At 53.0% G+C, this 25,254-nt stretch overlaps 7 protein-coding genes across 7 annotated transcripts, besides 2 other annotated features; 5 read left to right on the forward strand and 2 right to left on the reverse strand.

Moving 5' to 3' along the window:
- Window positions 1–74: 74 nt before the first annotated feature.
- Window positions 75–212: a repeat region (rgion duplique sur le chromosome 2).
- Window positions 213–1,647: 1,435 nt separating this feature from the next.
- PODANS_7_9290 (uncharacterized protein) lies at window positions 1,648–2,793 on the forward strand (the record flags this gene model as incomplete). Its single annotated transcript, XM_001908263.1, has 1 exon — window positions 1,648–2,793. One exon carries the CDS (start codon window positions 1,648–1,650, stop codon window positions 2,791–2,793), a length of 1,146 nt encoding a protein of 381 aa, XP_001908298.1.
- Window positions 2,794–5,514: 2,721 nt separating this feature from the next.
- Window positions 5,515–5,604, reverse strand: a tRNA (tRNA-Phe).
- Window positions 5,605–6,156: 552 nt separating this feature from the next.
- PODANS_7_9300 (uncharacterized protein) lies at window positions 6,157–6,598 on the reverse strand (the record flags this gene model as incomplete). Its single annotated transcript, XM_001908264.1, has 2 exons — window positions 6,157–6,429; window positions 6,485–6,598. The coding sequence occupies 2 exons, from the start codon at window positions 6,596–6,598 to the stop codon at window positions 6,157–6,159; spliced, it is 387 nt and encodes a 128-aa protein (XP_001908299.1).
- A 341-nt stretch (window positions 6,599–6,939) lies between these two features.
- On the reverse strand, window positions 6,940–7,493 carry PODANS_7_9310 (uncharacterized protein; the record flags this gene model as incomplete). Its single annotated transcript, XM_001908265.1, has 2 exons — window positions 6,940–7,338; window positions 7,392–7,493. The coding sequence occupies 2 exons, from the start codon at window positions 7,491–7,493 to the stop codon at window positions 6,940–6,942; spliced, it is 501 nt and encodes a 166-aa protein (XP_001908300.1).
- Window positions 7,494–13,328: 5,835 nt separating this feature from the next.
- PODANS_7_9320 (uncharacterized protein) lies at window positions 13,329–14,844 on the forward strand (the record flags this gene model as incomplete). The annotated part of the gene is made up of 2 exons (XM_001908266.1): window positions 13,329–13,945; window positions 14,079–14,844. The coding sequence occupies 2 exons, from the start codon at window positions 13,329–13,331 to the stop codon at window positions 14,842–14,844; spliced, it is 1,383 nt and encodes a 460-aa protein (XP_001908301.1).
- Window positions 14,845–16,458: 1,614 nt separating this feature from the next.
- On the forward strand, window positions 16,459–17,364 carry PODANS_7_9330 (uncharacterized protein; the record flags this gene model as incomplete). The annotated part of the gene is made up of 2 exons (XM_001908267.1): window positions 16,459–16,560; window positions 16,675–17,364. 2 exons carry the CDS (start codon window positions 16,459–16,461, stop codon window positions 17,362–17,364), a joined length of 792 nt encoding a protein of 263 aa, XP_001908302.1.
- Window positions 17,365–19,567: 2,203 nt separating this feature from the next.
- Window positions 19,568–20,423, forward strand: PODANS_7_9340 (uncharacterized protein; the record flags this gene model as incomplete). Its single annotated transcript, XM_001908268.1, has 2 exons — window positions 19,568–20,088; window positions 20,150–20,423. The coding sequence occupies 2 exons, from the start codon at window positions 19,568–19,570 to the stop codon at window positions 20,421–20,423; spliced, it is 795 nt and encodes a 264-aa protein (XP_001908303.1).
- A 1,582-nt stretch (window positions 20,424–22,005) lies between these two features.
- Window positions 22,006–24,753, forward strand: PODANS_7_9350 (uncharacterized protein; the record flags this gene model as incomplete). Its single annotated transcript, XM_001908269.1, has 1 exon — window positions 22,006–24,753. The coding sequence occupies one exon, from the start codon at window positions 22,006–22,008 to the stop codon at window positions 24,751–24,753; it is 2,748 nt and encodes a 915-aa protein (XP_001908304.1).
- Between the last annotated feature and the right edge of the window lie 501 nt (window positions 24,754–25,254).

Below are 25,254 nucleotides of genomic sequence, written 5' to 3' on the forward strand. Positions count from 1 at the left end.
GCAAAGGGGTGGTCCCCCGGGGGGTACCCGTTCCCCGACATCGTAAAAGAACAAGAAAGGAAACGTTGTCGATTTCCACGACGGCATGTACAGTCTCGTGTTTGCTTTGGTACCACGTCAAGCGAAGCGGTAGTCAGCGCATGACTCGACTGGGATGGCGGGCAGAGAGGGTTCGGGCCAATCAAGACAGTCCTCGAATCGCAACGTCGACTCGCAGGGGGTGTGAAGGGCCATATGGCGCGGACGCTGTTGATACAGGCACATGGGCTGGGGGTCAACTTCCAATTGGGGGCTGGGATTGGAGCTCTTGTTGCTGAAGAAAGTGCCAGAGTTGCCTGTGCTGCATTGAAGCACGAGGCGGCGTTAGTGGACAGAGAATACGGACGAAGAGAGAAAAGGGTAAAAATGGCGCTGCCTGGCAGACGAACAAGTCGTCATCAAACGTCCAGACCATCCAGGGAACTGGGTTTCCCGTCCTTCCTTTCTTCCCTGTTGATGCGACCTTTTGAAGGGCAAACATTTCGCACTGTGCACTTACACAACCCACTGGGAAATGCCTCCACCCATTTCGACGTGTGATGATAACCAAGATCCACGATTGACGACCTGGTCCTTATCGTCGCAAAACCCTAAATGTTTGTGGGCGCGCACATCCATTCGGGAGATTGTCAATTCAGGGTTTGTTTGGGTGGAGGCTCAAACTAATTAAACGTCGCGATATTGAGAATAACAGCACAACACTGTAGCCAGGAAATGAGACAGAGAATGGGGATATGAAAACAGTTGCCTCAGATTCCGAGAAATGATGACAGAGAGAAAGCTGGGCAAAGGTGGCACGGGGCAGAGCAGACTGGCCTCCCTCTCGCTCTCTCCCTCTCTCTCTCTCGAGACACACCTATTTTTGTGTGATGATTTCGCTGTGTGCACGCCTCCCGCTCTCAAATCAGTGACAAGCCACTTGCCCGTCTTTGGCACCCTGGTCTGATGTACGGTGTGTGTACCCCGTGCCCGCCGTGAGTCGTCACTCGTCAGCGCCAGGGTGCTGCTCTCGGTACCTACCAAGGTACCGCTACCAGGGCAAGACACACCCTCTGGACTCGCCGGCCTGTCCAACAAGGCTTGGTTTATATTAGCATGGCCTGTCCACGATTCCTGCCGCTGACCCTTCTCTTGGTCTCGACAAAGCAACAACATCGCGACCAACTAAACCACGACGACATCAAGTCTTACAAGAGAGAATCCTTCTCTTGTCACAGAAGATCATCGCCAGCAGCATCTGCCGAATAGCCCAGCCAACACCTCTTTTGCCCGACAAGACACGAACCGTCTTCCCCCGGTCAAAGAGTAACAAAGCTGCCCATATCAACTTGCTCCGGTCCTTTGGTGAGTGTGACTCAGTTCTCAGTCTTCAGTCCTCAGTTTCCTTGTTGTCGCCAACCTGGGCACACACAACGCGACACTTCTTTATGCTTGTAAACAAACAAGCGAGCGAGCAAGAGAGATCGATGGTTATCGCTGTTGCCCATCATTACCCCTTCCCGGCCCGTCGCACCGTGTCTGGCTCCATCAGAAACACCTCTGCTAACACACGGCCTGCGGCACTTTGAAGAAACGGCTCGAAGCAACTCAACACCCAGAAGTGTCAATATGGCGACCATGGCTACTGCTGCTCGCGATATCGCGACGACCTCCTCCCCCTCTCCCGGCCGAGACAACTTAACTGCTGTAGCGGCCGCCCGGAGTGTCCCTGTGACGACCCATCCGAACAACCTGCCGACTCCCCCCAACTCGATATCTCCCAACCTGCCTCCGGTAGGCCTTCGCGCCCACCTGATGAGGGCGGGCGTCGAGCCCTCGGTCGACTCCGACCTGGAACTGCACGACCGCGACGCTCACGACGATGAGCACTCCGGTCCGGGATCGCCCCCGTACGACTCGGCCGGAGCCATCACGTCAGCAATGCTGGCCAACTGCCACCTGCCCGAGATCCTGCTGGGTCAGGGCCCGTTGCCGATTCGCCACATTATGGGTTATCTGACCACCACGGTCCCCGGCTTCGCGGGCATCCCGCCTGCCAAAGCCCGGAGGCTGGTTGTGGCCGCGCTAGAGGGAAAGGGAAACGGTGGCGTGGGCAGCGGCCCGGATGGTGACGTAGAGTTTATCAAGGTGGGCTGGGGACGGTGGCATGCGAAGCGGAGGGGCCAGGGCAGCAGAGCTACAGCTGCCGCCTACGACCCTCCCTCGCGCCGCACGTCGCCCGGCGGGAGCTCCTACCCGACAAGCATCCCTATCAACAAGGGCGGCCCCGGGTGGCACCACTTGGACCGGTCTCGACTCGCAGCCATGCTCGGGACGAGCGCCGGCGGCGCCTCATCAGCAGCCTTCTCTCATGACGACCGTCTCAACGAGGACCGGTTCATGAACATGATGGACCACGAGGCCGACAAAATGTCGCTCGACGGATCCGGATCCGCATCGTGCTCCGAGGCGCCCGATGAGGACTTTCCCATGGACCGCGACGACCCCGAGGACGCAACCGACGACGAGGACTGGGCAGCCGTCGGTGCGGCGGCGCTTCGAGCGTCATCCTATCAGGCCCAGTCCGACAACCAAAGACACCTCTCCCCTTTCAACAACGTATATTCTTCCAGCATGCGCTCCTTCTCCGGCGGCATGGCGCGGCCACCTCAGCTCAACTTCAAGATCCCACCATCGGGCTTGGCGGGAGTCATGGTGACCGACGCACAGGAGCGCGACGCCGTGGAGGCTCTTCTTCAGCTTGGATCTGTCTAATAGCATCTTTTATCTGCATATATGGCTCGGCGTTTTCAACAAGTGGGCGGGGCAAGCATCATCATCATCATATCACATCTTCACTCATATCACGAACACAAACCAACCATTCGACAAACAAACCACAATACATATACATGCAATTCCCTGTCGTTTGGTTGGCGAGTTGTTCTGGGAAGTGGGACAGGGGGAGTAGGGTTTGTTTCACTTCTTTTCTCAGGGCGCCGGAGGCTTTGGTAATACCTTTTTTTATTCATTAAAGCCTGGATGTTGTGCACCAGGAAACATTTATAATTCATGGTTCTCAGGTGGTAAAAAAAAGAGAAGGGATGACACATGGAATGAACTTTGATATCTTTGGGCTTTTTTTGGGGGGGATTGGGGAAGGTAAACATGGAATCGGGGAAGCAAAACATCAGGCATGGCAATTCTCTCGAATTTCCTTTCTTCCGCGAACACAATCAAAACCCACACAACACACTATCTACTACAACACACTTTACACAGCATATTCTTTTCTCTGCTCACATTGTTGGGGTTAGGTTTTTTTGTTTTTTCTCCCTTCTTCCTTTCACGATGGGGGGGCGTTTCCGGTTATTTTCGGCGCTGGACGACAGGGGCTGGGAACATTTGCAACAACGCACTTTCTTCATCACACAACTCTCAACTCCATTATTGCAACACGCTTGCTTCACTTTATCACACCGCTGCTGCGGGACGGGACGGCGGGGAGGGGGGGGCTAAGGACAACACATCAACAACACCACCAAACACAATCCACAATTGGGCATTGTTTTTCTTTGTGCCATCTCGATTTCTTTCTTTCTTTTTCGTTCTGCTGCTGCGTGGTTGGTTTGTTGACAAGGGGGCATCTTTTTTTTAATAGCGGTCACCGACTTTCTGGATTGACACTTGACAGGGGGGAAAGTGCACCCAAGCTTCGGATCGTCAAGCCGAGAAAGGAATGGTGTTTCTCCACAAGCCTCAAAAGGGGGTGGGGGGGGGGAGTGGTGGTTTTGACGGCGGCACGACCCGCCAATAACACTAGCCCTCTTTTTTTTCTGGGGCGGGCGGGTATGGAGTTCCGGTGAGCTGGCACTGGGGCGGGCCAGCGAGATTCTACGCAAATGCACGATGGCACCTTGGGGGGAAAGATGATCTAAGGCATTGAGACCTGAGGGGAGCTAAAGACGGGCACCAGGCACAGGCACAGAAAAGAAAGAAAGAAAGCGAGAATTGTTGGACCGAGAGAAACCGAGCTTGTTGATGGGCGTGATTGGACCGACTGATTTGAAGGCTTGATCAAAGGGGGCAATTTGACTGATTGATGTGATTATTGTGGTTTTGGTGTTTTGTGGGCTCTTTGTTTTGTTCTGTGGCACTGCGTGTTGGTGATGGTGAAAGTGGTTACGTGCATATACATGCATATATATATATATATGTTTCTTTTATGAGAAGCTGGGGGTTTTGACATTGAGGTTGGTTTAGGATGTTTTTAATTATGAGGCATGATGGAATGAGTGAAAGCGGAGAGAGAGAGACTGGGGGATTACTGATACTTGGACCTTGAGCCCTTGGTTTTGTTTGCTACAACCAGGACCTTACTTACACTCTGTTTGGGGATATATACCACAGAAGCTTAGCTATACCTCGCGTGCTCGGTCACAAAGACAACAACAACAACTAGAACAAGAAAAAAGAACAAAATACCAAAAGACAAATAAAGCATATTACATGTCGCACGATTTTTCTCTTATCTGTTGTTGTGGATGATAGCAGAGTTCCAGCGAACAATTCTCCCGTAGGACCGGTACCGGAAATCAAAAGCCGGTCCCGGACTGCCGGACGGAGGGGGGGCGGGTACCGGGGGAGCCGGGGCGGGTCAGCCGGGCCCAGGCAAAACTCCAGCTCAACAAACATTCTTGGCTTTTCGCTTGTCTGGTGGGTAGGGTTTCGGGATATTTGTGGACTTTTGTGGAGGAGGAAGATCCACTGAGTTGTGGAGGTGGGTGGATGTATTGGGCGAGATCCTCGATCGGGATCGACGTTTTCAATGAGCTGGGAATGATCAACGGCTTTTTCTTGACGGTTCAAGATTTTGTATGCACAGGTAACTCACCTACGCAACATTGTGTGAGATTGACCTTGGGGAGAGAGAAGTGGTTTAACCCACCTCATGAAGTGGCAGATCGAGAGGAACGGCAGATACAGGATGTTCAAAGATCTCGATTTCGAGATCCGTAGTGGAGAGGACATTGTGGAGGAGCTCGCAACAACACTGTGTGGAAACATTGTGGGGGGATGAAGGTGTGTGTTATCAGATTATGCTGGCATCTGCTGATGTGATGTGTTTACACATGGCATGACGCGGGGACAAAGCGGGCTTCGGTTTCAATACCTCTTCAAAATATTTGTGTGTGAAATTCGCCCAGGGGGAAAAACCCTAACTTCCCCAACCTGGAGACGAGAAAAAAGGGGGGTGGGCGACGGGTTTTGATACCATCGCCATGCTCTCTGGCAGTCCTAAATAGGAATGAGAGAGGATGGTACAAGGTATAAGAACCTTGGAAGAGAGTCTGGGGTGGGAGAAAGTGACATAGTAGGTGGGATGGGGATGGCATGGGAAAAATTAAGATGGTGGTGCTCGAAACTACCCATCCACAAGTTCAGTTCATATGGGGTGGTGGTTGTAAATGGGAGAGTTGAAAAAAGAATATCAAGTGCGGTTTATGTGGATCGAACACATGACCTTCAGATTTGTTGATTGAAGTGGACTTCAGTCTGACGCTCTCCCAACTGAGCTAAACCCGCTTTTTATGATGGTGTTGGGGGAGGGAATAGTGTATGAGGGTATTGTCAGCTTCATCAAGTTGCACAAACAAAGCGCTCCTTTGCTTGCTTCTCAAGTCTCAACATGCAGCTGTGTTTGGGTTCACCCTCCAGCCAAATACTCACTGTGTCAACAACACCTCAAGTGATTGTTGATTTGAGCTTTGTTTTATTATTAGAGGAGAGTTCCCCGATCAAACCATGACCTCTCTACACACCACCTTAGCAATAAAAATACAGCTCTTCCTCATACAACATAACCCCCCTTTCTCTCCTACTCCAGATCATAACCATCCATCCACCCACCCAACCGACCAGCAGCACCAATGCTTCCTTGTCCACCAACCAACAAAACCATGAAAACCAAAGTGCCGTAACGCCAATGCTATGATGCACACACACCACCCTCTTATGCACCCTCCGAAACGCAAGATATCTTTTTGGTACAGTCAACCACACCAATCCCACCATTTTCCCTCGTACCCCTTCCATCCCCTTTTGCTATCCCCCCAATTCACCACAACTCTCACGCCCCTACGAAGAAGTAGTCTTCTCCAAAAACTCCTTCGCCTCATTCACCTTGGTCGCCAAGTACGGACTCCCCCCGCGATCAGGATGGTTGAGCAGCATCAGCGTCCTGTGCGCCTTCCTGACCTTGTCCTTTGTGATGGAGCTCTCCTGAAGCGACAGGATCAGCGCCGCCTCGCGCTTGTTCATCCTGGGCTCGAAGCCGCCCTTGTAAAAGGCTTTGCCGAGGGCGCCGACGCCGCCGCGGGAGCGACGCCAGGCTACGAGGCCTGCTCTGCCCTATACCGGGAAATTAGCGAGGTGTTTTGCGATAGATATAGATAGAGGGACATACGAGGAAGGCAGCAACTGCTACTCCTGCGCCGATGGCTACTGCGGACATTTCGGATTCGGGTTTGCGGGTTTGTTGAGACGAGGTTTGGGGTGTCTGCGCGGGGGCTTTGGACATGTAGCGGTTGGAATGCGACAAGCGGATATTACTTTCGCGCGTTGTGGTGGTGGCGGTGGTTGTCGTCGTCGGGTGGTGCGATGTGGTGGACGGTGACGATGATGACGGCAAGCAATGGAATCAACTTTTTTGACCGGGGGTTTGCGATTTGCGGAAAGTCGCAGAAGTCGGGATTTGCCGCCCGCTTGCCGGCCGGTGACTGGCTGAATTTTTTACAATGTTACGGGTATTTCACTGAAACAATGCAATAAAAAGCGGGGATGGACGGGTTCTCGGCATTTTGACACATGCTTCCCATTACCGTAACTTTGCGAGTATTAGGACATCACAACTGAAACTCATCACTCCTCCGGCCCAGGCCTATGGTATGCCCCCGGCGGCTTGCCCAGCTGATCTTCGACTTCCTTCAACACCTTCATCTCCATCTCCTCCTCCGCCAACTTTTTCCGCTGCTCGTCTTCCGGCGTCGGCAAGTCCGCCCCTGGGATGGCAGCCGCTCCGTAATTACCTGCCCCACCACGGCCAGTCCCGCCGGTCTTTTGACGGGCTGCTATGCTTGCGGCGACGGCCTTTTTGGTGCGCTCCGCGTCTTCGGACTGCTGCTTGGCCGAGGCAGCCGTGTCTGCTGCGCCGTAGAAGTTGCCGGCTCCTCCTCTGCCGCCGCGGGAATAGGGGACGGGGGCGGGTTGTTGCTGGATGGTGGTGGCAGTCTTGGTGAGGTCGGCTTGGGCTTCGAGGTCCTTTGTGGTGTTAGTGCAAGTACAAATATGACAAACTAGGAGTGATAACTCACAGCAGAAGCCTCCGAAGCCTTCTGGACATCCTCTATATCCTTCTTGCTGTAATAGTTGCCAGCCCCACCACGGCCCGTACGGCGAAATACGTCGTCGGACATGTTGCAAGATCAGCAACAATTGAGAACTCAAAAAATGGGGTTTATTCTAGGCCAATTGATACACTAGGTTTGAGATGTAAGAGTCAAGAGTTTCATTCCCATGAGCTGAAAAAAAGGGGGCAAAAGGTAAGTGAGCTTCAGGCGTAGTAGGTAGTCCCTTCCCTTATCCCTCTTATCAGTTACACCCCTCACTTTTGAGACTCCTTATCGCAAGTCACCTCATTCATTCACTCATGAAATTCAACTGCCAAGCTGATATCCCACCTCTTGGAGGTTGATCACCTCACTGGGCGTACGTATTCTTACTCGACGCCACAATTTGGATTTTGGAAGGAGCACATGATGAAGAAGAGGGAAAATTGTGAGATCTGAGTTGGTTATGCATAGGTGGCTGAGGGAATTTGGGTTGAGGTGGTGTGTGAATGTCGTGGTGTTCACACAAGGCTGGGGGAAAAAAAGAATATGTCTGCCGAAGACGGACGGATGGGATATGCCTTAGTTTTCCAAAGTCGCTCATACAAGACCGAATGGAGCAAAAGAATTCCAGTGTCACTTGTGTATACGTGCTGTTTCCGTGAATAGGAAGGTCATTTCAAATCCATCGGAGAAGCCCGGCTCGTGAAAAGCTGAGGAGGGGGCAGTGTTCCATAATTCCCCAATCCCCAAAGTCTTCCCAAACTCAAGCCACACATCATGAACCACACCCTCCGTTCACCGGGACCTTTGATATATCAATTGTGGCAAACGCAGGTGTCAACACACAACTAGTCTGTTATTGTCCTCAGTTTTCCAAACCATCTTATTTTAGGAACCCTCCGTCACGGAGAGAATTCCAGCTTTTAGATTTTCTCCTAATGCAAGGACCACCGGAATCGCCGGCCAAGCTATAAAACCCATCCGGAAAGCCAAAAAAAAGGTCTCATTCCCAACCACGGTATCGGTAATTTTCCAGAAACACACCTTTTCCTGTCGCGTGGCAGGTATGTTAGTCAGGTACAGGGACCGTCGTGTCGTCAGCCCTGAAAAAAAGGATGAGCTAGTGTTTGCCTACATGCATGCTGACTTACGGCATGAAATCAATGGCGACATCATCATCCCTTCACAGGAACGCTGGTACCTGTCGTTGTTGTTTACGTGTATGTCTCTATATGTTAGTGTTGCTATTTTCTACCTCATCCCCACAAATGATATTCCCTGCCCATATGCCTCGCTTCTTCCAGCCGAGTGAGCTACAGAAAACACCCGAGCCGACCGATCGATCGATCACCCTCCGGAGCCGGTCAATCCCTGGGTGTAATAGAACCGCAACCTTGCTAGGTGCCGTTGCTGGTTTTTCGAAAACCGTTTGAAAATCCGGGAGTCTCGGTAATAGAAGGAAAAAAAGAAAGAAAAAAAGCGGTTCGTTCCTGGTGATGATTCCAATGCCACCCATCTTCCAACTTTTACCGTGTACATAGTACTAGTGTACCTATACAGTGCCAATTCATAGGGATTATTCCGTCCTACCCAAAAGAGAAGGCAGCTGTCGTGGCTGTCGAAAAGAAAAAGTCAGGTGGCCGCTTTTCTCAACGTCATTTGCCCCTCGTCTTCCATGGCACTGCACACACTTTTCTCTAAACGGGTGGGAGTGAGTGAGTGAGGATGGTGTCCTGCGCCATGTCACCCGAGGCTACATGAATAGGCATGCGGCTGGCTTTAAAAAAATAAAATAAAAAAAAAGGACAACATATGCCTCCTTACCTCAGCAGGGGGTTTTGGTCTCACAAGGTATTCGGATTCTAGAAGTGTGGGTGTCAGACTAAACAAGAGGTGGTGGTACACATCGGGTCTTCATGCTTAAATGCGCCCTGTGGTACCGGGCAAGGGAGATGTTGTTAGACTTGTTTGATGGCCAGGTTATTAGGGTTTGCTGTGATGGCCATTGTTTTTGTTGCGGCGAATGCCCTTGTCTGCTTCTTTGAAACGCAACGGCAACTCCTCCTGTCTGGTCACTCTGATGAACCGGCACTCGGTTTCTGCCTGTCCGGCAGAAATGAAAGGCCCTGGCTTGTTAGCAACAAAGAAGATACATCACAATCCGACGTAGCAATCCCCATGTTGTGACCGACAAATATGTGCCTGAAAGAGAGCCCGATGACAAGGGCAGGCAAGCAAGGGCAGACGACCGAGTGATGAGATCTCGAGCCACGTTGTGTGGCTTGCCAGTGGTCTGGCAAAGGAAATCTCTTTGGTTCCAGCTCCGTGCCGTCTTCTGAGGATAAAAATTTTCTTATTCGGAGATTCGACTTGTCAGCAAGCAAAAAAGTCAATGGTTGGTCTCGGATTGGCGTCGTCTAAGAGCGAGGTAGCAGTGATGCCGTCCAACTGCTTTGGTGAGGCGGCGTAGATAGTGGGGACATTGTGTTAGGTGAAGCTGCATGTAGAGCTATGTACACACACTACTAGCCTTGGAGGAAAAAAAAGTGTGGAAAGCTTGGCACGCACGAAGGCCAGTCTGGCCCGTCTTTGTTTCCCCTTGATCCACGACCCGGTGATCTCGACGATTGGCCGGTATGTGCCTATTTTCCAGGACTGTGGGACACTCTCGACGACAGCGACTCGAGCCCTGTCAAAGAACAAGAACCGAATCGGGTGAAAGAGGGGGTTGCGTGCTCCGAGGTTATTGGTCAAGCGGCTGGTGTTGTGTCGGGAGTGGATGTGCGGAGTGCTGAAAGGACTCGAGCTCGCTTTGCTCTTGCTTAAGATACTCCGCAGGATATATAGATACCGGTAGGTACGTATGTACCTGTAGGCCTGCCTGGATTATAAGTGGTGGTGGTCAATTGGTGAGCCGAGAATGGGGACTGATATCCCCCTTCATTCTGTCAAAGTCAATTGGTGTCGTTTCAACTGACAAGTCCCTACCTTATGCCTCAAATATGTTTTCTTCCAGTGAGGGGCATGGATGTCTGTTCCTGGTGCGCCAGTTCCTTGAGTTGAAGCTGGTGTGCTGCATGAACCACCTGAGGGAGTTAAAAGCGGAGGCTTTGGCCTTGTGCAGGGAGGGGGTGTTGTTAGCGCCGATGACAGCCCCGATGCACAGTGCGGCCGCTCGGCTTCAAGGATAAAATGTGGATCTTTGCCAGTTGTGAAGTTGGCACGTTGATAAGACAGTTGAACAAAGATAAAGAGACAATTGTAATGGGTCTCTGCTGTGTCTAGAATCATAAAACGTTTCAGAGCAACAATTCCGCAGTGACACGTTTGCAGTTGTTGCTTACGTTCTGAAAAACTTCCAACCCAGGTTTCTCATGGCTTGGATTCTTACTGTGCAAGATAGATGTATACAACGGCTGAGCTAAAGAATGGTCTGAATCAATGAGTGTGGTTGTCAGATTTGGAAAAGACTCATGTGCTTTGAATAGGTAGGTGCCTCCTATGATTGTTGAGAGTCTATTTCAACTCAGTTTATCCTATTATTTCTCTAATTTGTGCTGAATGGCCTCACTGCTGAGAGCTTCATGAGGAGAAGCTTGGCTCCACAGCACCTCATGACCGCATCCAGATCCAGCCCCTCTTCCCAGCAATGGCTTTCAAGCTAGGAAAGATGGCGATCCCGGATGGGGAACACGACAGGCGGGGTACATAAGTAGCGACATGCGGGTATCATCAAGCTTGCGTTCCTGTTCCTAGGCCGGTAGCATAGCTATCACAACACTATTCCTCTGCCGTAACTTTTTTTTTCTTTTTTTTTTTTTTGGCATTTAGCAAGCACCACTGTGGCAAGCGTCAACTGATGTCGCTTACGAAACTGACCGAGGGAATTGTGCAATTCGGTCACTGAACAGAGAGAGAAACCCATTGAGTCATTGTGGAGACGGACATTTCTTAGCCATGGCTCAGGACTCGTGACACGGCGACAGCTGCCACCGCTTTGTCCCAAGCAAGGCATTCCGAGTTCCATTCAGATGGGGTCACACGGCGGTTGCTACACCGAGGCCGCGTCTGCACGGAGAGGGCCAGAGAGAGAGAGAAAAAAAAAGGACAGACCGAAGCAGGATGGAGAGCCCGGTGTTCTACAGTACATAAATGTCCAAAATGTTGAGAATGGGCGATCTGAACCGAGTTCGGCATGGCAGGTCCCAGATCAACAGCGATTTTCTTGTTCCGATAGCCCATAGCAAAAAGCTTATCTCGATCCGGGAGACCCTCCATGCACATCACCACAAGGTGAAGAGACAGATATCCAGATGCCGAGCCAATTCCAATATCGGCTTCACACCACCCACCTTATGGAAAAGGGCATCCCAATCAGCTAGCTTCCCCAGCCTGCAGTTGAGTTGACGCTGTTGCACGCAGGGACGGACAGGCAACTTCCAGAAACAGGCGCAATATTGGCCCACCACTGTCCATGGTCACCCGCACCAGCTTTCCTACAGTGCATGCATCAGGTAGGTGGTCCTTATGTGCAGTTTTTGCGCAGCTGGCAAGCAGACCCGAGAGGCCAGCTGACGCATTCGGCAAGAGCATGAAGATTGGTGTTCCAAGTTATCTTCGCTGTTCACTGTTCATGGCTTTGGGTCTGTACCAATCGAGATGCCACCTACTCCAGACGCATCACCAGTGTCCGAGGTGGTAAAGGTACTACTAGGTTTGGCACCTGGCCTCTCCCTGAGAAAGCTCAAGGGGGGTGGGAGAAGGGGTTACAAACCAGGGCAGCCCGGACTCTTTGTGGGCCACGTACCCCGATCGTACCCCCGGGCCCCGAACTCCTTTGGCTTTCGTTGTTGCTTGCAATTCGCACCCCTTCCACGGACCGTCCAAGGCCAGCCAGCCAGCCAGCCAGCCAGGCTCTTTTCAGGTTGGATGAATTATGCATGCGTTGCCAGTGCTGAGGGCTGTCAGTTTCAACACAGTGCACCTAGCCAGGTCAGGTATCTTATTACTAGGTAGGTGGTCTGGTAGGGAACCAGTGGTGTGTCTAGCCTCCCGCCAAACACACAGCGGCGGCTTGTCTTGTCTTGTCCAGTCTTTGTGAACAAAAAGTGCCCCTTTTTACAGATTATTTTTTTCTGCACCCTTTTTTTTTTTTTTTGGAGACAGGGCTCAGCGATTGATCATTCAACATCGATTTCCCATTGCCTTGTTTCCGTCGCATGCCACGCGCCCCGCCTCCACCCCAGCAATCGTCAAGCCTAGCTTACAATCCATCCCTCCTGGCGGCCCATTCTTTTGTTCAGTCTGTGCCGTGACCTACGGCAGGCACAGCCACTCAGGTTTACCTGCTCGCATCATCTCCTGTTATTGATATTGTTATTATTTTTTTGGTTCCTTCCACCTTTCTCCAGAAGCAATTGGAAATTATTATTTTCTTTCGGCGATCTCTCATCTTCTGGACAAATATCACGGCGGAGCATCGAGATTGGCTGAAGAGTCACCCACACCCCCCCCTGGACCATACCCTAGCACCCTCTCTCTCCTAAGCTGCTACGCCCGAAATTATTATTGCTCCCCGCGCTTGGAATCTCGACGGGCCATCCCAAACACTGGACATAACCACCAACACCTTTCGTGAACCTCTCCCCTTGCCGCCACCGACACACTTTCACAGCGTCTCACCACACCAGCACACGCCTTCTGATCAGCACTCTCTATTTTTCTTTTTTTCTTCTCTTCTTTTTGGCAACTTGTTGTGTTTGGATACAGTAGTAGGTTGCCAGAGCTGTGCAGCCAGTTGGATTACTGCACCGCTTTCGCAATGGCCTCTTCCAAGGTAGCTAGGTCTCTCTCAACACCACCGGCAAAGCGCGGCGTCGGCTCCCACCCAACTGCAGGACTTTTTGAGCAGACAGAAACATGAGAACATGTGCTGACCACAATTTTCCTTCACTCGTTCAGGAAATTCAACAGACCTCTCGACCCCTGAACCACCGACCCTCCATGACCTCGTCGTCGTCCGTCCCAGGGGGCCTCACCCTGAGCCGCCAATCCCACTCCCGGAACCACTCCCACTCCATCATCGGAGCCACCCTCAACGGCACCCACCGCGTTACCCGTCGCAAGAGCATGACAAACACGGGCGCTAATGTTGCAGCCGTAGCTGCTGCCTTTACGGAACCCGGCGACGGGCCCATGCCCCTCCAGATCTCGGCACGCCGAAACACACTGTCCAAGAATGGCCTCTCCCGGTCCGTGGTAGCTGGCAGCCTGCCGTCTCCACCAGCAAGCCTGCCCAGTCGCAGATTCCTGGCCGGGACAGGCATGAGCAACTTGCAGGAGAATGCGATCGACGACGAACTCAATGACGCATCGGGGGATGACGCCGATTCGGCCTTCCAGAAAGCTCGCGTTAGAAGAGCAAGCGACGGACAGCCCCTGGTCAAGGAAGGTGGACGCAAGAGCAATCGCCCAGAGCTTCGCTGCGAGAAGTGCGGGAAGGGATACAAGCATAGCAGCTGCCTGACCAAGCATTTGTTTGTGCCCATTTTCCTTTCCCTACCCTCTCCCACCACGTGGTCCCTGAGTGTGGAGCGAGGTATCCCGTGCCGGTCGTGGCTTGTCGACTGTGCTGTTTGAACACTATTGTTGACTTTGTCTCTGTCCCAGGTGGGAACATACCCCCGAATGGTCCTACACCTCCAAGCTCTTGATTTCGAAGCACCAGCAGGTGCAGCTGCTCGAGGCTGCTTCGGTACTCGTTGCTATGAACAAGGACTCAGCCACCACGCCCCCAGATTCGGCCCGGGACTTCAACAGCGAACAGGGTTCGGCGTCGCCCCCAGCAAGCGGCTTCTCGGATCCCCAGGACCGGAGCTCGGCCGATACCACCCCACCGCCGCAGCTGGACGCTGTCGGCGCTGCGAACGGGTCGTACAGAAACTTCAGCAAGAGGTTCAGCAACGGCAGTGGGATTTCCCGGTCATATCAGTCTGCGCCTTTTGGAAGTTCAGCTCTTGGCAGCGTTCCAAACGGATCCGGGTTTGGCCACTTCCGGCAGCTGAGCCAGGACCAAAGACCAACATCGTCTGGCAGAAATGCTACCGGTCAGGCCGACAGCGAGCTTGCTGCTGCCCTGCTGGGTTGCAGTTTCGGTAGCCACAACGGGTCTTCGCGGACGGTCCACCTTCCGGCCGACGCACCTCCCGTGCCGCCCCTCCCTACCAAGTTCCTCGAGGAGGCCATGTTGGGCAGCAGCTTCATGAACAGTTACCCCAGCAGGGCTCCTGAGAGTTTCACCCGAGGAGAGCTCCGCCGTGTAGACGTCAAGATGGAGGAAGCCGAGAGCGTCATGGACGAAGAGGACGAGGACATGCGCTCCCGCGGCCGAAGCGAAGAGGACGACGACGGTGTATTCGGTCGAATGGAGGAATAAGCTCGCGGCGGGCTTGTTCGGTTTTTATTTCGAGCGGGAACGCCTCGCCATGGTCTCGCTTGGGCGGGCTTTTATGATGTGACGAGGGATTCTGTTTTCTTATGTACCTTTATATTGTTGAACTATTGTAAATGAGGTCGCTCCGCCAACGGCCCTTATCACCGAAGAATGGAGAGCGTCGCGTCCTGTTCATGTCCCGCGGCATGGACCGGGGAGCCGACCAGCTTCACGAGGTTAAAGTGAGGGCTGTGTGCGAGCGTTGAGCGATTCCTCGAGCGGTTAGCGAGCGACTGTCTTTCAGAGACAAAATAAACGAGTATTTTGCTCTAATCAAACTTGAAATAATAAAGAAATGTACAAAGTTGAAAGAACAAGATGCAATGCAATGGTGAGGAGAATTCCGAACGGTGAAGACTGAAGCTGGGATTGGTCGGACGAAGACCAACAAACAGACTTTCAGGCTGCTACCGCCTTGGATGTCCGTGTCAGCGACATAGGTGGTGGGTGGTGTTCAAAGCTTGATGGTAACTGGGCGTGTGTGTGTTGTGTGTGTGTGTGTGTGTGTGTGTGTGTTTTTTTTTTTTTTTTTTGTAGGGTGTATCTGTGCATCTCTTTTTATTGTATCGGTTGGCTTGTTGAAGGTGGATGGGAGCTTTGGGCAGCAGTCGGTTATTGTTGACAAACAGACGACGACAAGGCGACAAGGAGATGGTAGGTAGGTAGGACTGGGGGGATGGGGGAGAAGAGAAGCGCGGGGTTAGATGCAGCGAGGTGGTGGGGAGTGGGAAGGCAAGACGTCACTGTATCCACACGGATTTTGGGGGGCCCCTGGTCCCACGCGAGTGTCGCCGCCGCCGCCGCGGTAAGGACAAGCTTCTTTTCTGCGCTTTTGGTTCCATCTCCGTTTATTTTTTTTGAACACGAGAATTTTGATATCGACAAGCTACCTATCATTGTGTGAGGGACGGATAGGAAGTTTACATAATCATTTTCTTCTTCATACACAGCCTTTCACCCATTTTGGCGATACGGAGAGGTTAGATCTCACGAGCGCACTCATCGCACGTCGTCACACACACACACACACACACACACACACACAACGAGATTTTGGCTACAGCGCCCACCCATCAAACGACAACAGTTTCGTGGATCTGACAGCAGATATTCACCGCGCCGACATCATGCCCCGAATCAAAGAGGTGGCGGCGGACGCCCTTACCGCAGTGGAAAAGGCGTCTGACACGGTTGCCCACCTGGCCACGCGCGCCGAGGTCGCTGCGGGGGATGCGGTCGTTGCTGCTCCTGCCACCATCGCCCGGTCGTTGCCCGGGGATACGGCGAGACTTGCCCTGGGGGTGGGGATGAGTTTCGGGGTTGAGGTGGTGGGGAGGTGGGTGGTCAGGTATTTGACCAAGGGGGAGGGGGTTGATGGGATGTTGGAGGATGGGAGGGATGATTTGGTTGTGGTTGGGTGGAGGATGTAAGTCAAGATTTCTGTTGTGTGTTGTTGGGTTGAAAGGTGAAGGCTCGGTCAGCTTTGCAAGGCTGAGGCAGGGCTGAGAAAACGATATATCTCAGCTCGGTCAGATATGGGGATGAGACCAAGCTAACATGACCGGTTGGGGGGACAGACTCGTACTAGCACTGGGTTGGCTCGGTGACTTTGACGGTTGGGATTTGGCTTCGCTGGCTTTGCTTTCGCATGGTCCTGCGGTAAGTTTTGTTCTGTTCTCTTCTCCGATTGCCGCAAATGCAAAAAATCCGGGGATTTTCCGTCTTTGGTAGCCAGAGCACAGCCCCAAAAACTGACATGCATATGCTACCTAGACGTTTCTTGTCTCTGTCTTTTACGGCATTCGCTGGTTGACCGCCGGCGCCTATCTCGGTGTGGAGGTCGTATCAACTGCCTTGCCGTTCCTCCTTTTGCGTCATCTCTCCGGTGACGGGGGCAAGGAGAGTGCTGCTACACCGAACAGGGAGATCGTCACCGACAAGTGGATTCAGCTTCTTACTAGCCTTCAGGCGGGATTGGTCTACAGTGTTGTGCTCTTCCTGGCTAGCAGGACGTTCCTGTCGGATGTGTTTGTGCTCCACTTTGAGGGGATTCCTACTGTCAAGCCTGCCGTTGAGCCGGCGGGCATCTTTACGGGGGCGGATGGGATCGCGACGGGGGTTTTGGGGTTGTTGATGGGGTGGGCTGCTAGGAGGTTCATCTTTGCGCCTGTGGTTACGGCTCCCGAGGGGACGGTCGGGGATGAGGAGAATGAGAGGTTTGATCCTGCGAGTGCGAGCTTGGAGGAGACGGTCAAGTGGAATTTGTGGGGGTGGAGGGACAAGACGAAGGTTTCGGTTGTGAGGACGGGCGCGGCTGTGGTTGCTACGGTTGTGGGCACGTATTTGGATACGGCATTGGGGATTAGGGGCGTTGATCAGGTTGGGGCCGGGGTCTATGCTGGTGTTTGGGGATTGGCGGTTGTGTTGACGGGGGTGGCGTTGACGTATGTGGGGAGCATCTGAGGCGGTTGGGGGTGGAAGAAGGGTGTTCGGTGAAGCGGCTATGGGATGACTCTCTCCCGGCCAGGGTTCTACGACATGCGATGGATGACGCAAGGTACCGGGAGCTGGAGTCATGGTAGTGGGTTCGCCAGCTTAGGCATCGGCAACATGTGGGATGCATCTAGGATGGAATGGATGGGAAGACGGGAGACCACCACTTGCGGCTGCCGGATCTTGCATGGACCGGGCTTCCATAGGAGCAGGCATCCATCTTGGTCGCTTAACAAGCGCGGAGGGTGGTGGTAGCAAGGAGGGTTGCGGTTGCGGTGGTGTGGTGGTGGATATGGTAATGGTGGTGGCTTGAAGCAACGGTTTTTTCCCCTTCTCCCTCGTTACAGCTGATGGCAGCAGTATCAACAGCCGCGGCATGTGTGTGTCGTGCAACCCCAACAAGCGGCGGCTGTTCACCGGGGCGAGTGCTGCGTATGTCGGTATGTAGGATATAATGCGGATAGCTAATAGTATGAAGTGAGTTTGCGGCGCCGGCACATGGCAAGCCGGGATCAGTTACAATGACGACTTTCCAGCCCAAGGCCCGGGGGCCCAGCTGAATAGCTGGTATGACCGGGAAGGGAAACGTAAGGCTTTCTCCGGTGTCGGCAGGGGGCACGGTGGGCGTTTGAGTTCTGGTTGTTGTCATCATTGCTCACCGTTTTTCCATCCCGCTATTGTGTCTCGCGATAATTGCTCCATACGACTAGGGAACGGACTGGGGACTGGGACGGTGAGTGAGTGTCAGTTTTTTTTTGTTGCTATTGTTCAGCCCCAGGAGCTGCGCCATATTTTTAGCGGACCTTCTCGGCGCCTCATTAGTGTACCGGGACCCGGACGCCGTAGGCGGGGTGTCCACTATACGGAAGCGGCTGCTTTTTGAAGCTGAGGCCGCCAAAGGGGGAGGAGGAGGAGAATTGGAACGGACTTTGCCATGCGAAACCAAAAAGTTAGTTTCGGCTTCGGATGGCTTTAAGCACGGCTGCGGCAACCGGCTTTCTTCTTTTGATCTTGCTGAAGCCCTTCAATTTCGGTGCAGAGAAACATGCAATAGAAGCGAGGCGCAGTTTGGATGGTGAGGTGCAGCTGTGAGTCTGACCAATGGGAGGGGATGTGGTGACTGAAATGGGCAAAGAGAGCCTGTGAGAGCCGCGCTGGAAACCAGATTGAATCCAAATCTGCCCTTTTGCCCTCTGCACAGCGTCTAAGATCACGTTTTCGGCGGGATAGATGGGGGAAAGCTGGGATAAAGTCCTTTCCCTTTTCGAACGTGGTATTGAGGCTTCTCGGGGCTAAGATGGGGGGGGGGAGCACCACCACACGGCAACCGCACCCACACTCTACCTTGGGGGACAAGCTACTTTTTTGATGTTACATATCGGTTTGGGGGGGAGATGACAGGCTGTGAGACGCGTGATCAGACGCCCTCCCGTTATGTCTGATGGCCTCTTTCTTCCTCTTTGGTTGTTTCTTGGGTTGAGCAGGGGATAGCGAGAAAGACGACTCATACCCACATCAGCACAGCTTTCGGGATGGGGCTATCCTTTTCTTCTTCTCCTTCGTCACCACCACCACCACCCCTCCCTGGCTGGGGTTAGGTAGGTAGGCAGGCAGGCACTGCTGCTGAGACGGCCCAATCTTTGAGGTAACAAAGTCTTGTTGTCTTGGGCAAAGGTGACATTGGAAGTTTACAGCTCTCCAGGTTGGGAAGTCCTAGTCTGGGTTGGAGTACTGACATGTTTTGTCTTGGAAGCACCAATTACATACAACCTTGCCTTGACCTTGAAGCTAAGGTTTGAGCTCTTTTTTTTCTTGTTTTTTTTTGTTTCCTGCCCCAGAGGTTGCCGCTTTCTATATATCTCCCCGAGGCTCGCCTCCTCTTCTTGATGGAGATGTGTTTGAACAGACAACACAGCCAATCCCCTTTTGCAGATATTATTACCTGCCTATTCCAAGCCGCCTCGCTTTAGCGTTACCATCACGGGCAAACAAAGTCATGACGGACTCGCCGGTCAGGTGGTGTTGAAGTTTGGTCATCTCCTGTTTCGGACTACTGGACTAGTTGGGCAACGTACACTCAGCGAAGTCGTTGTTGTGTCATCGTTGGAAAATTTCCCTTTGACTTGTCGTTGCCTGGTTCTAGTTTGGGCTTGGGGAACAAGGGAAAAAAGATATGAAAGAAGCCACCTCTCCTTCGACAGAGAGTTCTATATCTACCCCATCGTCACCAGCATCTGAAGCAACAATTACACACACATCCTCACCGGCATCCTCTTCAACAACAGTTACTGCTGCTCCTTCGCCAGCTTTGACATCAACAACTCTTGCTCCTTCACCTTCAACAACAGTCAACATTCCTTCCCCATCTGCAACGGAAGACATTCCAACAACAACAACAACAACAACAACAATGTACGAGTACGAAAGCATCATGACCTTTGACCAGCCCATGATTATGGGCTACGACCCCTCTGGCTCTTCCTCGTCGTACACCACCCCCTCATCTGCTTCTGGAGCCGTGGTCAAGAAGAAGAAGAGCATCAAGTCTGAGACTTCGATTGACCTCCGCGGCCCAATGGAAGTCGATGGCTCAGTCAAGTCAATGGCGAGCATCAAGTTTGACGGGGACTTTGCCGTCAGGGATAGAGTGGAGGCTTATGGGGATGTGGGTGTTCACGGCACACTCAATTGCAGGTTTGTAACCCCCCTTCTCACCCAATTCTCTGTGAAGAACAGAAGACTAACAACAAGCCAGCTCACGAATGAAGTCAATGGGTAATGTGAAAATCAACGGAAACGCCACATTCGGGGACAAGGTCAAGATCTTTGGGAAGCTGAAGATCAACGGGAGTCTGGAAGTCAATGGTGACTTGGAGGTGTGGGGGGCGTTGACGGTGAACGGATATCTGAAGTGCAGGAACTTGACGGTTCATGCCTCCCTCACAACGGTGGATAGCTCGTGGTATGAGGCGGAGAGCGAGACGGTTCATGGGGCGAAGTTGGTGCACAGGAGTGGTTATGTTGGTTGAGCGGGAGATTGGTTGATATTTCTTTTGTGGTTTCTTTCATGTTTCATGACTCTGTTTGACATTGGTTGGGCTGGGGATATGGGATTTGGGTTGGACACTATATACCACCGAGACTTTTGGGCTGTTTCTTTATGTCTGGCATGTTTCCTGTGTTTTTCCTTTTCAGTCTTTGGCATCTCGACTCTAGGGAAGGGGCATGATGAGTTATGAATACCGGGTTTTCTTACTGTCATATTTTCCTTGTTATCATGTTTCTGTTACGTCCAGAGTGTTACAGGCTCATAGCCGTCGATTAGTTTGGGGATGACATTGGCATTGGTTTCTTGTTCTCAGATACTTCAATTCATTGTTGGCTGTAGCAACAGCATTTAGAGTTGGCCATTGGCATGGCCGTTTAGGTAGCAACATTACAATAGAGCTCAGTACCTGTGTCAACGTTGGCACAGGACTCAACATCATGAACCCCTCAGCTCTGGTGCGAATAAGCTGTCCGCGTCATCAACTGGCATCATCATGGACAGGGATACCGTCTAGGTAACAAGATTCAAAACGGTAGTAGTCGACATACAAAACGGAGGAGACGTGTTAAGTCAAAGACCCAACCAAGACCAAGAGAGCCCGCTTTCTGCCTTACTATCACCTCAATATCAAGCCATCTCAAGATGTCCTCAATTCTTAGCTGGGTGACATCGCCGTCAGGCATGCTCAGGAGAGTCCACATCGGGACCTAGTAGTAGTTTGTGCTGCTCAAGTGTGCAAACCCGGGGTTTCAAGAACAGCGGAAGGGGAGCTGCTGCCTGCAATGGCCTTGCGTCTGTATCCACAAATGCTTGTCTTGTCTACACATGAGGTATGGAAGTTGCAAAACCCATCGTCAAGACGGCGGTTGCCGCGGATAACATGGGGAAGCCAGGTTTTTGATCTAGGAGAAATTAAGTAAGGCATTTTCTGCAGGCACGGGCAGACCAAGGCAGGCAGGCTGCCGGTGAGTGATTCAGAGATGTGATATGATCGCCGAGATGCTGCAGACAACGGGAGGTGAAGCCACCGACTGGTAACGATTTCGAGAGGGAGCCGGTCGAGGGTTGGGACGCTAAAGAGATAAGATCAACAGTTCCTTGTCAGGGTTACATTGCAGGCTGCAGGTCTGCCGGCCGGCCACAGGAAGCCAGGATGATCATGTGGGGGTGCACAGACCCACTTTGTATCTTCTGCTGCGGGCTGCGGACCAAGCCAAGGAGCAAATGGAGCTTGGACTTTCGCGACGGGAGCACGAGGCGCGTTTGTTCCACAATCACATTCTCAACCGCCGACTTCACTGCAAACGACACCACCGCGACAGCCTCATCCACCGCCCAACGAGAGCTGGAAACCTTGCTCCACGACGCCCACGAGATAGTTTTTTCACTGAGGACCACTATACTGCAGCTTAATATTCACTTTTGCTTCGCATTGCACCCACTCATGGCAAGGCCTTTTGCGCCAACATCCAACCAGTTGCTCTGACGTCGACGTCAACACCGGAAACATCGTGAAGAAACAAACATAAAAAAACAAGAGGACGAATTGGAACAACCAAAAAATGGCTGCTCCAGAGGCCATCCAACCCGTTGTCGACGAGGCCATCTCTCCGCGACAGGATGCGCCACCGTCCATCGAGCAGGCTATGCACGAGTCCATCAAGTCCATCGAAAATATCACGCCGCTCAATCCCCTCGACCTCCGAGCCGACCCCGATGCCCAGGCCACCGTTAGTGACTTCCTCGACTTTACCGAGTACCTCCCGGCCGATATGATGCGTTCTTTGACCCTGATTGGCCAACTCGACCAGGCCTACATCGATTCCTCGAACAACATTGACGACCTCACAACACAATGGGGCCAGCTCCCCGGCCTCCCGGCTGGTGCTAAGAGCAAGAATACACCGGTGGAGCTGCGCAGCCACGTGTCGGAAAACCTACACCATGCCCTCAACTCTCGCGTCTATTCCCATGCCGAAGCGCAACGGATGGCCGAGAATGTGAACCGTCATCTCAACCGTGCCAAGACCATTCTCGCAAAATTGCAGGCTATGCAGGATAACTACCAAGAGTTGGAGGAGCAACAAAAGAGCCCAGTGGCCAACAGATCGCCTCAGATGTCGAGAGTGCCAAAGATTACACTGAAAATAGACGGACAGAAAGTGCGCAGGCCGAGAGTGCCTAGGATCACAGTTCCTGGCGAGGTGTTGGCGCCATACGATATCAACTTTGACGCATACACCACGGGATCGGAGAGCAGTTCGGAGGAAGAGGATGACGCAGTATCTTCCAGCCGGGTCACTCCGGCTCCGCGCATCAAGGTCGTGAAAGGATCAACAAGGCCGCCCAAGTCGAGTGTTCCAAGGGCGCCAAGACCCAGGACATCTGTCCCCCCTCCCAATGTGCCCGGTGGGCTATCCACCAGTGCTGTCATGGCACAGCTCGTCCCTCCACCCGAAAATGCAGTCCCAGGAAGCGCCGATGCTCCATGGTGTCAGCTCACTGCGTTTGAACTGGCAAGACTTCGTAAGAGAATGAAGAAGAACGCGGCTTGGACTCCAAGTGATACCATGGTTGCGCGAGAGCTAGCCGCGCTCGGACGAGGCGTCGATGCCTTCAAAGCTGCGAAGAAAAAGGCAGAGGACGAGGGGAGGGTGTTTGAGGGGGCTATGCCGGTGCCGACGATCGACCCTCACACCGGCGAGAAGAGGATGCCGCTCGGGGCTTTGACTGTGGATGCTTTGGCGTCGGATGACAAGAATATCACAAACCGTGGCATGAAACTGAACGAGGCTAAGAAACTCAAGAGGGAGCAACTGGCCAAGCTGGCAGCGGACGAAGCCGAACAGTCGGCTGCCATGTTCCGGGAACAGGCACGGATGATTATGGGGGGCGTGCCTCAACCAGCTGCTGTCGCGGATGCCAAAGCAATCAAGAGCAAGGCTCCGAAGAAGCGGAAACGAGATTCGATGCCGGGAACTGAGGCCGAAGGTGCTGAAGAACAGGAGACCGCGGCGGATGGCAGTCAACAGGCTCAGAGGCCACAGTTTAAGAGAACCAAGACGGAGACGCCTGTACCGCCGCCAATAATAACCTCTGGGAATTCTTTGGGCCCGCCTCAGGAAACGCCGGTCCAGCTTCCCCAGAGGACAAATGCGGTATTGCACTCTACAACGCCTATACCTTTACCAAACCTTTCTCAGGACCAGTCAATAACGGCCAAGCCGGCATCAGTAATATCAGCTACCTCACCCGCCGGTAGCACCGCCGGGCCTTCGAGCGTCCCGACATTGGCACCCATCAAACTGCCGACTACCGAGACACCTATACCACCGCCAGTGATTTCACCGAAGAAGTCAGTGACGCCCATCCTGCCTCCTGTGAGAGAGACCCGCCAGAAGCAGGCCACTCGGTCGCAAGATCAGCAACAACAGTCACAACCACAGCAGCTTCCACCAGGGGCCGTGTCAGGAGTCGCAAGCAAGGCCACGTCAAGGACAGCAAGCCCCGAGCTGGTTGCACCAAAGCCAGATCCCGACGCTGCTCCTACCCCTGCCCCTGCCCAACCAGCATCAACAGTCATAACCCGCCGCCCAGCTTCGAGAGGAAAAGCGTCAAGCCAAGAGCCAGCACTACCTCACCACCCCCCATCTCTGGCAGCAGACCGTCCCCGCCGGACTAGCACCGCCCGAAACACCCCTGCCCCTCCAGATGTAGCCGCTGCCCTATCTTCTCACGCAACCGCGACGACTTCTGCCACTGCTGCTAGCACCACCGCCGCCACTGCTCCCACCGCCGCCGGCAACTCCACCACCAGACCGGCCAGCAAACGAGCCGGCAAGCGCCCTGCTCCCGGCGTCATCAGCCGGACCAACAGCGGCGGTAACAGCGCCGTGGGTACGCGCAAGGCGGCGCCGAGGAAGAAGCAGAGCGCCGCTACCGGGTCAAGAACTGCTGGTGGCGGTAACAAGAAGGAGAAAGAGGTGGCGGCGACGCCGGTGGAAACGCACGGCGGGACGGCAGAGGTGGAGGTGGACGACGAGGGGAATGTGATTGATCCGGAGGAGCCGAGATATTGTCTGTGTAATCGGGTCAGCTTTGGGACGATGATTCAGTGTGACAATGTTGATGTAAGTAACCCCGGAAGTGGCGGGGGGGGAGAAGGAAATGCTAATGGGGAAACAGCAATGCAAACAGGAGTGGTTTCACTTGGAGTGTGTCGGGTTGGAGGACATTCCGGCGAGGACGACGAAGTGGTATTGTCCGGATTGCAGGAAGGCGTTGAAGATTGGGGAGAGGGGGGAGGTTAGTGCCAGGGGGGTGAGGGCGTAGGTTTGGGGTGGTTTTTTGAGTTTCTTTCTTGGGGGATAAATGGGGGGTATGCGTGTTTGAGGGTGTGTTAATGCGGTAAGGTTGGGTTACTTTGTTAGGTTAGTTGTTTGGTATGGGTGAGTGAGTGAGTGAGCTGGGCAATGAGAACAAGACAGTCGTCCGATTCTTTCTCTCATAAGTGAGGTGAATGTTGCTAATGACTCTTGGCTATCAAAGCAGAATCCAGATGCTCGTATCGCCATTGCTCGTTCTGGAGAATTGAGGTATAAGGTCAGGTCGCTTTGTTATGGAACTTTGTCTGGAATAAAGGATTCAGTGATAAACAACAAGAACCGTTCGACTTTTCTTGTTATCAAAAGCAGTGCTGTTATAAATGGCGGAGCGACCTCCCAGGCAGATGAACCAACTCCTCGCTTGTCTGATCATCTTGGACGTGAAAGTGGGTTTGACCTTGTTGTCTTTATATTGGACATCCTTTC

This window comes from Podospora anserina, chromosome 7 (genome assembly GCF_000226545.1).
Source record: "Podospora anserina S mat+ genomic DNA chromosome 7, supercontig 1".
NCBI lineage: Eukaryota > Fungi > Ascomycota > Sordariomycetes > Sordariales > Podosporaceae > Podospora > Podospora anserina.